Source organism: Cervus canadensis, chromosome 13 (assembly GCF_019320065.1).
Source record: "Cervus canadensis isolate Bull #8, Minnesota chromosome 13, ASM1932006v1, whole genome shotgun sequence".
NCBI classification, from domain to species: domain Eukaryota; kingdom Metazoa; phylum Chordata; class Mammalia; order Artiodactyla; family Cervidae; genus Cervus; species Cervus canadensis.
In genome coordinates, this window is record NC_057398.1 from 25,320,453 (window position 1) to 25,331,850 (window position 11,398).

Sequence of the window (11,398 nt, forward strand, 5' to 3'; positions counted from 1 at the left end):
TATGATGAAAAGGACATCTTTTCTTGTTATTAGTTCTGGAAAGTCTTGTAGGTCTTCATAGAACTGGAAAACTTCACCTTCTTTGGCATAGACGTGGATTACTGTGATGTTGAATGGTTTGCCTTGGAAATGAATCAAGAACACTCTGTCATTTTTGAGGTTGCACCCAAGTACTGCATTTCAGACTCTTTTGTTGATTGTGAGGGCTACTCCATTTCTTTTTTGGGATTCTTGCCCACAGTAGTAGTTATTATGGTCCTCTGAATTAAATTCACCCAGTCCCATCCATTTTAGCTCACTGATTCCTAAGTTGGTCATCTCCATCTTGACCTTGATTCATGGACTTAACATTCCAGGTTCCTATGCAATACTGTTCTTTAGAGCATCAAATTTTACTTTTATCACCAGAAATATCCACAGCTAAGCATCGTTTCCACTTTGCCCAGCTGCTTCATTCTTTCTGAAGCTATTAGTAGTTGTCCTCTGCTCTTTCCCTGGGACACCTCTGACCTGGGTCATATATTTTTGCCTTTTTATACAGTTCATAAGGTTCTCATGGCAAGTATACTGGGGTGGTTTGCCATTCCCTCCTCCAGTGGATCATGTTTAGTCAGAATCTCCACTATGACCCATCTGTCTTGGGTGGCCCTACATGGCATGGCTTATAGTTTCATTGAGTTATGCAAGCCTTTTTGCCACAATAAGGCAGTGATTCATAAAAGGGTTTTAACTGCTAAACCCCACCAAAAATCTTTTATTCTTCTCGTTCTCCAAGAGGAAAAACAAAAAACAAAAAAACAGACAAACAATATTTTATACTGTGTCATTCACAGGGACCCTTTAGGAATGCCTCCCCCTCCCCACCGGCCCCCTGCCTCACTACCGAGTCCCCACCCTTACTCTTTATTGTGATTTTGAGCCAGCTCTTTCAGAGAAGCCTTGGCTTAAGTCCAGAGAACCAAGCACATGCCCAATTGCATTTCCCTTGCTCCTTTTAATGGGCTCATGATCTGCTGTTTCTGATGTAAAGCCAAAGTGACAGCTTGACACAGAGAGGAATTTATGTTGTTTCCTTTGGGAATGACACCACCGTGTTTTAGAAGCTGCTCTAATCATGGGACATTTTGTTTACGTCGATCTGTCAAAGCATTCCCAAACAATACAACGATGCTTTCAAACTTCATTTTAGCTTTCCAAAGGCAGGAACAAATAATGGCTTTCCTGTCTCACACCCATGGCTATAGCAGACTCCATTTGTTGTTATTGTTTAGTGCTAAGTTGTGTCCAACTCTTTTGCGACCTCATGGACTATAGCCCACCAGGCTCCTCTGTCCATGGGATTTCCCAGGCAAGAATACTAGAGTGAGTTGCCATTTCCTTTCCCAGGGGATCTTCCCAATCCTGGCAGAACCTGAGTCTCCTGCTTGGCAGGCAGATTCTTTACCACTCAGACACCTGGGAAGCCCCCACAAGTGACCTACTAGTGAAAATCAATGTTCCAGGAGTGAATCCATGGTTGAGTCTTTGATTCCCCTCCCCCCATGTATTCTCTCCTGAATGAATATCTGATTAAATCAATTCATCTGGTTATATGTGAAGATCTAATCAGGATTTTCCTGGGGACAGTCCCAAATCTAATCAGGCATTACTTTCTGATTGGATGGTAGCAGTTGGACAGGGAAATGATGTGATCAGAAAGGCTTATAAAAACTTCAGGCATCAAAGAAGAGGTGCAGAAATTTCTTTCTCTGGAGTCACTGCCTGGGATCTATCTGAGCACCCTGCCAGCCACAGCAGAGCTGGTAAGTTACAGACCTCAGCAAAGGATACCCTCATCTTACCTATGGTCAGCAGGTTTCCACTGGTGGTGTGCAGCTATGGATGTCAAGGAGATTTTCCTTTTCCTTTCTTTCCAGATGTGTAAATGTAAGGCTTTGGTTTTGCCCTTAAGTGTAATTTTGCCTTAATCCCAAACATCTGAATTTGTGCTTTGGTTTATGTCATTTAAAAATATCTCGATCAACAAGATTTTATTTTTCAAAGAAAACATCTAAATTTTTGAAATTTTATTTCTCAACATTGAAAATAGTTTGTGAAAGTAGCATTCATATAAGGAGTATCTGTTTCATCTTTCCCAGAACATTAACTGTGGGAACTGACAGTAAAGGCTGTGTTGGGCTACATGAAGCTATTATTCCCATAGTTTTAAGGCTTTAAGTGATGATTTAAAGTTTTCTCCCCCATAAAAAGGTGGAGCTTAACATTCAGCTCATGGTACAAGTTTCCCATGAGCAAAGTAGTGGATGGAAATGGATGGGCTAGTGGGTTGTGTTTCTTCTTCCTTGGTCCTTCCTAGATGCTTGTTCTGGTGCCTATAGGGGCAGAGCTATGGTTTTCTGCCCACTGAGCCCAGAGTGAAATTGTACAAAAACTGAGGATCTTCTTCCACTGCCAGAGCAGTGACTTTGACTGTTAATTCCTCTGAAGGGTGGGGAGACAGATGAAGGGGTGTTCATGCTTACCTGAGAAAGATGCCTTGTTCCCTGCAAGTTCTCACAGGATTCCTTTAGGAGCAGATTCAGGATGAGTGTCCAGAACCCCCTGAGACTCCAGAACCTTGCAGGAAAGAGCCTACTAACTGATGAGGCCTTGGCCATTTCTACTCTGGAGTATCTGCCCATTGAGCTCTTCCCCCAACTCTTCATGGAAGCATTCTGTGGAAGACACAGAAAGACCTTAAAGGCCTTGGTGCAAGCCTGGCCCTTTGTCCGCCTGCCTCTGGGGGGCCTGATGCAGGCACCTCATCTGGGAACCTTACAAGCAGTGCTGGATGGACTTGATGTCCTTCTTGCACAGAAGGATCAGCCCAGGTGAGTCTGATGCAGGTAATCTGGTAGGATATGGGTAGTCCTGAAGAGACAGCGAAGTCAGGAGTGAAGAGAGTGAGTCGCTTAGTCATGTCCGACTCCATGCAACCCCGTGGACTGTAGTCCATGGAATTCTCCAGGCCAGAATACTGGAGTGCGTAGTCTTTCCCTTCTCCAGGGTATCTTCCCAACCCAGATCTCCCACATTGCAGGCAAATTCTTTACCAGCTGATCCACAAGGGAAGTCAAAGAATACTGGAATGGGTAGCCTGTCTCTTCACCAGTGGATCTTCCTGACCCAGGAATAGAACCGGGGTCTCCTGCATTGCAGGCAGACTCTTTACCAACTGAGTTATCAGGGAAGTCAGGAGAGTAGATGGCAAATCGATGGGCCAGTGGCCTCTGATGATGCCAATGAAGAAATAGAGATTTGATCATTGCTGAGCTCACTTTGAGAAATACCAGGTAGCACTAGTGGTAAAGAACTTGCTTGCCAATGCAGGAGACGTAGGAGATGTGGGTTCAATCCCTGTATCAGGAAGATTCCCTGCAGGAGGGCATAGCAACCCACTCCAGTATTCTTGCCTGGAAAATTTCATGAACAAAGGAACCTGGGTTACAACCCACGGGGTCGCAAAAGAGTTAGACATGACTGAAGGGACTAAGCACATGTCTTTCAGCAGTGCATCAGTGTCCAAGATGCAAGGGAATCTGAAAGTATGTCCCAGCCTCCTCCCAGGGATGCATAAGGCACGAGAAGTATAAAGTTAGGGGAAATGAAAGGGGGAAAGGAGATGAAGGAAGGTGAGGCAGAGACAGAAGAGGGCAAGGCAGCAGGTGATGTCAGGAATATGAAGTAAAAGCTCAGATGGGAAGTCAGAGTGTTGCCTAAATTATGTGTGGATCTTAAACCATCCTTGCCAATCTGCTGTTTCCCCACAGGAGGTGCAAACTGCGTGTGCTGGATTTAAGGAACTCTGGCCAGGACTTCTGGAGAATGTGGTCTGGATCCAAGATCCATGTGTCTTCAAGCTCATCAATGGTACCAGGGGCTGTGGACAGTTTGAGGGCTGAGAAACCCCTGGCTCCCTTCGAGGTGTTCATAGAACTTCACCTCAAGGAAAGGAGCATGGATGGATTCCTCACCTACCTCCTAAAGTGGGTGGAGGAGAGGAGAGCTTCCATACACCTGTGCTGTAAGACGCTGAGGATTCTTTCATTTCCCATGGAAAATATTATGAAGGTCCTGAGCATGGTGCGACTGGACTGTATCCAGGAGGTACACGTGAACTGCACCTGGTATTTGCCCACCCTGGCCATGTTTGCTCCTCTCCTGGGCCAGATAAGCAAAGTGCAGAGACTCCTCATCTCCCACATCCACCTGCCAGCTCCCATGGAGCAGGACAAGCAGCACGTTGTCAAAATTACATCTCAGTTCCTGAGGATGCACCACCTCCGGGATCTTCATCTGGAATCCCCCTTCTACCTTGAAGGCTGCCTGGACCAGATGCTCAGGTGAGTATGCATGGCTGACCAGGTAACAGTAAACAACACTAGGATATCAAATGCACTATCCTCTTTGCTGTTCTATCCCGAACTGTGGTATCACACAACCATCCAAATCAAGGTAGTGGTCCAAACTGGGACAGAAGTTCTGGAAAGGGACATTCTGTTAGGAAGCTATAGACTAGGGGTTAGAATATAGTGGGGTGGGTATTTGATTTTTAGTTAGTGTTATCTTTCCTAGATGACTTAGGAAAATGGGTAAGGGAATGTGGCATCGGAGATGGACAACTCAACCAGGCCTGAGCATTTATAAACCGAAGCTGTGTGCCCTCCAGTTCTGTGACCACTATAAGTCTATTTCAAATATCCTATCTGTAAAAGCTTGTTTGTGGATCCAGATAATGTAATTAATATATGGAAAATACATGATCCTGGAGTTGATAGTAATAGAGCCGGGGTCAAAGGGATCATAAAATTTGGTAGATAGTTTGCAGGTAAAGCAGGATGTAAGTGAGCCCCTGCAGACTGTCAACCTCAGTGGATGTCATGGGATCTTGCCCAGGTTGGTCCTCTACACATGTCACCCAGAAGCCTCACCTGCCTGAGATGGGTGCCCAGGGCCTAAGCATGATGGGAAGGAAGCCGGCCTAGGAAGCATTTTAAGTATATCTCTTACTTAACATTCAGTGATGTCCACTCTTGATTGAAGTAAGATGTCAGGCTCTCTTCTGAGCTTGTCCTAGTGCATTCCATTATCTTCATTCATCCTCATAAGGAAACAAAGTAAGTTTTACTCTGCTTGAGTAATAAGGAGAGAGAGCTTTTAAAATTCTATGTACTTTAAGGGATGGGATGGGGAGGGAGGTGGGAGGGAGGGTCAGGATGGGAACACATATACACCTATGGGTGATTCATGTGAATGTATGGCAAAAACCATCACAATATTGTAAAGTAATTAGCCTCCAACTAATAAAAATAAATGAAAAAAAAATAAAAAAAAGAAAAGAAAATTCCTTAAAATGTCAACCTAAAAAATTAATAACTTGATCTTTTTCATGAATAAAAATATCTGCTAAAAAGGAAAAAAAAAAGATTCTATGTACTTGACCCAGTCACACAGAGAGGGTGAAACGAATGGCTGCAATGAGATTGGCCATTCTGGGTATTAATCCTTATTGGATCATTTGACCAAACTTGGATTTGGGCAGATCATTTATCTCTCAACTTGCAGTCAAATTCCACCTCAGTTTCTAAGACCTAATTCCTCTTTCTCCCCAGGTGCCTGATGACCCCCTTGGATACCCTTACAATAACTCGCTGCCTCCTTACAGATTCAGACCTGACCCATCTGTCCCAGAGTCCAAAAATTAGTCAGCTAAAGGGCCTGAATCTGAGTGGTGTCACAATGACCTACTCTAGTCCTGAGCTCCTCCCAGCTCTGCTGCAGAAAGTTTCAGCCACCCTCCAGGAGCTGTACCTAGAGCAATGTGGGATCAGGGACTTCCATCTGGAATTCCTTCTGCCAGCCCTGAGCCTCTGCATCCAGCTCACATCCTTCAGTCTGCGTGGAAACTTCCTGTCCATGGCCACAATGGAGAAGATGCTGCGACACACCTCCTGCATGCTCAGTTTAAGTCGAGAGCTGTACACTGTCCCTCAGGAGAGTCTCAGCTGTCAGGGGATCCTCCAACCAAGTAGACTTGCCCAGTGTCGGACTGAACTGCTGGAGATTCTGAAGGACTTGGGACGTCCCAGGACCATCTGGATTTGCTTCACCCCCTGTCCACACTGTGGAGATAACACATTCTATCATCCTGAGCCCATCATATATAGCAGTAACACCCTTACCTAGTTGGGTGCATCGATGAAAAGCTTTTTTCTGAGTACTTGGAAACTGAAATCTAGGACAAAGTACATCGTGAAGGGAAAAGAGACCCGTGGTGTCAGGCATCTTCTCTGTGTGAGTGTGACAAGGAAATGTGATCTTGCAGGGAGCTAGATTGCAGGGGGAAATGTAGTCTCTGTGGCAGTGGAATATTTGTGGACATGTGTCCTGTAGAGTTAGAAATAGGAACCTAAATTTCTTTAGGTGGATTTGAGGTTGAGACTCACATATTGAAGCTCTCCCTGGGTAGATGGTTATAAAGAAATGGTCAGAAATAAAGAGACCCTTATTGTAAGCCTACTGCTGCTGCTGTGCATGATGTATTATCTTAATTTTTCAGTTCATACCACAGGAATTTCCAAACACTGATTTTTTTTTTTTTAAAGCCACTGAGTTGTCTATGATCCAAAACCTTACCACTCCCACCAGTTCCTTATTCTATCTGGAGCATCTCTGACCTTCTTGCTTACTTCTGGAGCTGTTCATTGGGTTTATACACTGAACGGAACATAATGTGTACAGTGAGCCACTCAAGTGCAGATCCCAGGAGGACCCTCACTACTGACTCAGGCCATGACCCTGAACATGAGCAGTCCTTGTGATTGTCTTGGTCCCTCCATAAGGCAAAAATATAGGAGTAGGTTGCCATTTCCTCCTCCAGGGGATTGTCCAGACCCAGGGATCAAACCCCAGTCTCCTGAGTCTCCTGCATCGCATGCTGGTTCTTTATGAACTGAGTCACCTGGGAAGTCACTTTTCTGTAAATGTTAGCTTACTAAATAATTGTGTGACTAAATAATATCCATTTAAATACCTAAGATATAAATGCTCTTCAAAAAATTACAAAGGATATAACTATTTTGTTTGGAGTTTTAATTAATCTTTAAAATTTTAGTTTTATTTTAATGTGGATTTTTCAAAATGTTTAACTTGATTAGGCATCTCAATAACATAGGGCTTAGAAACTGAGTTTGACAATCAATGAGCATCAGTTTTTCTTCTGTTTAGAAAATATTTAGTATAATAAAATTTGAAAGCAGGAAGGGTTACAGTTATATTTGTAAAAGTAGATTTTCTTTTTTAGAGCGATTTTTGATTCAAAGTAAAACTGAGAAGAAAGTACATTGAGGGCTCATTAACACATGACCCCACAACACACACAGCCACTCTACTTATCAGCGTCTTCACTGGTTCCTACTGTCCTCAGCTCTGGACATTAAAGGAGTTTTTCCACAAAGGGGAGGCCAGGCCAGGGCCTCTGAAGCCACTGCAGGTCCCTATGTTCTTCCTTGATTTGTGTCAGGCAACCAATGGGGTGTGGTTTGACTTTCATCTCCCATGACATTTCTATAGATCAAAGCAGGCAATCTGGTGTCACTTGGATGACAACAACATGGTACTAGGTCTCATTTTTTCTCATTTCCTTCTGTAAAGCACAATTCTCAAAGTCTGAAGGCTGTGATGTGTGAGAAGACTAAATTGCAAAATTTCCAAAGAATATTCATCCCTTTCCCTGGCCTCAGCCAAAATGGGGGGATCCTCCACTTCCCACCCAAATTGCTTCTCATCTTTGCATCCAGAATGGATGTTAACTACCAAGTGAAATAAGTCAGATGGAGAAGGATAAATATGGTATGACATCCCTTGTATGTGGAATCTAAAAAGAAATGATAAAAATGAACTTACTTTCAAAACAGAAAGAGGCTCACAGACTTAGAGAATGGTTGCCCTGGGGGAAGGATAGGAGAAAGGGGTAGTTAGAGAGTTTGGGATGGATATGCACACACTGCAGTATGTAAAATGGAGAACCAGCAAGGAGCTTCTGTACAGCACATGGAATTCTGCTCAATGTAAGGTGGCAGTCTGGGTGGGAGAGAAGTATGGGGGAGAATGTATACACGTACATGTATGGCTGAGTCCCCTCACTGTTTACCGGAAACTGTCACAACAATGTTTGTAAATCTGCCATGTGTATGTTAGTCACTCAATTGTTAGTCACACATTGTTAATCACTCAGTAGTGTCTGACTGCTTGTGACCCCATGGACTATAGTCTGCTAGGCTCCCCTGTCCATGGAATTTTCCAGGCAAGACAAGAGTACTCAGATTGGATTGGCAATGGAATGGATTCTCATTTCCTTCTCCATGAGATCTTCCTGACCCAGAGATCAAACCTGGGTCTCCTGCATTGCAGGCAGATTCTTTACCATCTGAGCCATCAGGGAAGCCCCAAATTGACTTTACCTCAATTCAAAATAAAATTAAAAACAACAAAACAGAATGAATGCTATTCACTCTCTCTCTCCAAACTTCCTTTGGCCACTCTGTACCCTTGGATTGGGGGTGGATCAGTCATTGTAGCCTAATGCAGGTCAGTGTAAGAAAGTTCCAATTTTTTAGGAATTCACAAGCACAAATCCAGGCCTGCAGTGACCCTCAGAGATCTAGACACAAGTTCCCAGACTTGAAAAGACACAGCTCCGTGACAGCCAAAGTACATGATCTCCAGCTTATCTGCAATTTCCCTCGGCCACCCTCATTTTGGGCCCTACATCCGCTCTTCTTCTTGTCCCTCTATTAAAAGGTAGAAGATTTGTAAAGGGAAAGATATACCCAACTGAATGCAGCATTCCAGAGAAAAACAAGAAGAGAAAAGGCCTTCTTAAGAGAACAATGCAAAGAAATAGAGAAAAACAATAGAATGGGATACACTAGAGATCTCTTCAAGAAAATTGGAGCGATCAAGGGAACATTTCATGCAAGGATGGGCAAGGACAGAAATGGGATGTAATAAAAACAGAATCGAGGAAGAAGAGGCGGTAAGAATATACAGAAGAACTATATAAAAAGGGTCTTAATGACTCAGATAACCACACTGTTGTGAACACTCACTTAGAGCCATACATCCTTGAGTGAAGAATCCTTAGGAAAAATTACTAGGAACAAAATTAGTGGAGGTGATGGAATTTCAGCTGAGTTATTTCAAATCCTAAAGATGATGCTGTTAAAATGATGCACTCAATATATCAGCAAATTTGGAAAACTTAGCAGTGTTCAGAGGACTGGAAAAGGTCAGTTTTTATTCCAAACCCAAAGAAGGGTAATGCTGAAGAATGTTCAAACTACTGTACAATTGCACTCATTTCACATGTTATTAAGGTTATGCTCAAAATCCTTCAAGCTAGTCTTCAGTGGTAGACGAACATGTCCATGTTTTAAGGACATCAGGACAGCAATAGTTTGACAGTGAGGGGTTAATTATGTAGAAGCAGAATGAGCTTTATCTACAAGTACCATAATTTTCACAGATCATTGTGAAATAATACTTACTTACTTTACTAAAATAACAAAAGATTTTTAAAACAAATATAAATCACATAAAGGCAAAGAAATTCACAATCTGTTACCAAAAGCCACATTCTAAGAAAACTGTTCTCTTAACAGAGAGAGAAAACAAAATTCCAGTGTGTATCAGCTTACAGTTAATAACAAAATTTGTTTATCTGGTTAGTGTTAAAACATCTTTTCCATAAATTTGTAAGAAGTAGCAGTATTCTTCCAAAGACATCAGAGTGAAATCATAGAAGGCATGTTTAAAATGTGATTATATTGGAATTGACAAAGCAACCTGGTCATTGCTGTGACACGTAACTCTTTAATATGATAACTAGAACTATAATTGACAATATTTTATCAGGACATATCAAATCTTCAAGAATTCCACCTAATTTTTAGCATACCTATATTAGCAACATCAATCTTACAGTATAACTTAAGAAAACTTACCAGTCCTCCAACAATACTTTGCATGTAATTTAACATGTCAAATGAACTCATGCAGTTTAATATTTCTCTTTGGGATGTCTCAGGGGCCTTTTGAAGCACCTGAAAGTCAGCTAGAGGTCAAAAGAACTTCATTAGAATTTAATTTTAGGAAGTTCTGCCAAAAAATGTCAAAAGGGTTTATAACATTCATTCAGATAGGATAATATAAGGTCACTGTGAAACAACAGTTATTCACTTAGCCAAAGTAACAGAAGCTTTCAAAGGTAAACATGGAACAGATCACTTTAGAGGTAAAGAAATTTAAAATCCATTATCAAGGGCAGTTCAACATCTCAAGAAAACACAAAATTCTTTTCTTGGGGTCCACTTTCCATAGACCTCTTTAAAAAAAAAACAAACACTTTGTTCAATTAGAATCAGCCACCTTTAAGTCAGGTCTACTTTCTTTTTCCTTAATAAAATGTAATTTCATTTTTTATACCTTTTTTTTTTTTTTTTTTTACTAAAAACACACATACTACTTTCCTTAAGTAACCATAAACTGTCCTTCATATTAGCATTCTGTAGACTGGTGAACATAAATACCAGTGATAATTTCTAAAAACATTTGCTTTGTTATAGAGAACATCTCAGGATGGCACCAAGCATAATTATTAATAGTCTAAAATCTCTTTAGTTTCTATGTAAGAGTGAGTTAGTGCTTAGTGATTAATGTTTCAAAATCTTATTTTACTTGGAAATGACCTAGCTATTCAATAAATTTTCATCACTTAGTTTAGGACAACCCTAGAAATTCAAGTTACCCCAGTCTGGAGAGACTCTTTTAGACAGACATCCTTAAAGTATAATTCTTCTTTTTTTTTTTTGATGTATGATGATTCATACTTTTGAAAATATTTTCACATTCATTCTTTTATTTGATCTTCACCAAATGTTGTAAGATAAGTAAGACAAATATTACCCCCATTTTATAGATAATCAAAAAATAATAACAAATCTGAGCAAATGAACTGACCAGCTCTAGTTTCACTGGAAGGTCATAAAGTAGTTTAGAGCAGAGAATCCAGGCTACCTGGATCATAATGGGATCCCCTAACACACTTTGCAAAATTATTTCAAAAAACATGAAAGTTCTTGATCTTTTTGGGCTTCAGAAGTTTTCATCCTTTGGTGTTCCTGTTCAGTTTCTTCTGATAGGGCCTTCCTTACCCTTTAATGTCCCTCCTCTGCTTCATATCCCTGGAAAACACACACTGGTTAGATCTCTCCTCTTCCAGGAAGCCCTATGAATCTGCCAAGAACTGCCTTCCACTGCTACCTACAGAGATCTGACCGTAACAGTTTAAATAAAATTA

At 41.5% G+C, this 11,398-nt stretch overlaps 1 protein-coding gene across 1 annotated transcript; it reads left to right on the forward strand.

The window, feature by feature from the left end:
• Positions 1-2,583: 2,583 nt before the first annotated feature.
• LOC122451718 (melanoma antigen preferentially expressed in tumors-like) lies at positions 2,584-6,225 on the forward strand. The gene is made up of 3 exons (XM_043484632.1): positions 2,584-2,870; positions 3,810-4,382; positions 5,652-6,225. The coding sequence occupies exons 1-3, from the start codon at positions 2,584-2,586 to the stop codon at positions 6,223-6,225; spliced, it is 1,434 nt and encodes a 477-aa protein (XP_043340567.1).
• The last annotated feature ends 5,173 nt before the right edge of the window (positions 6,226-11,398 follow it).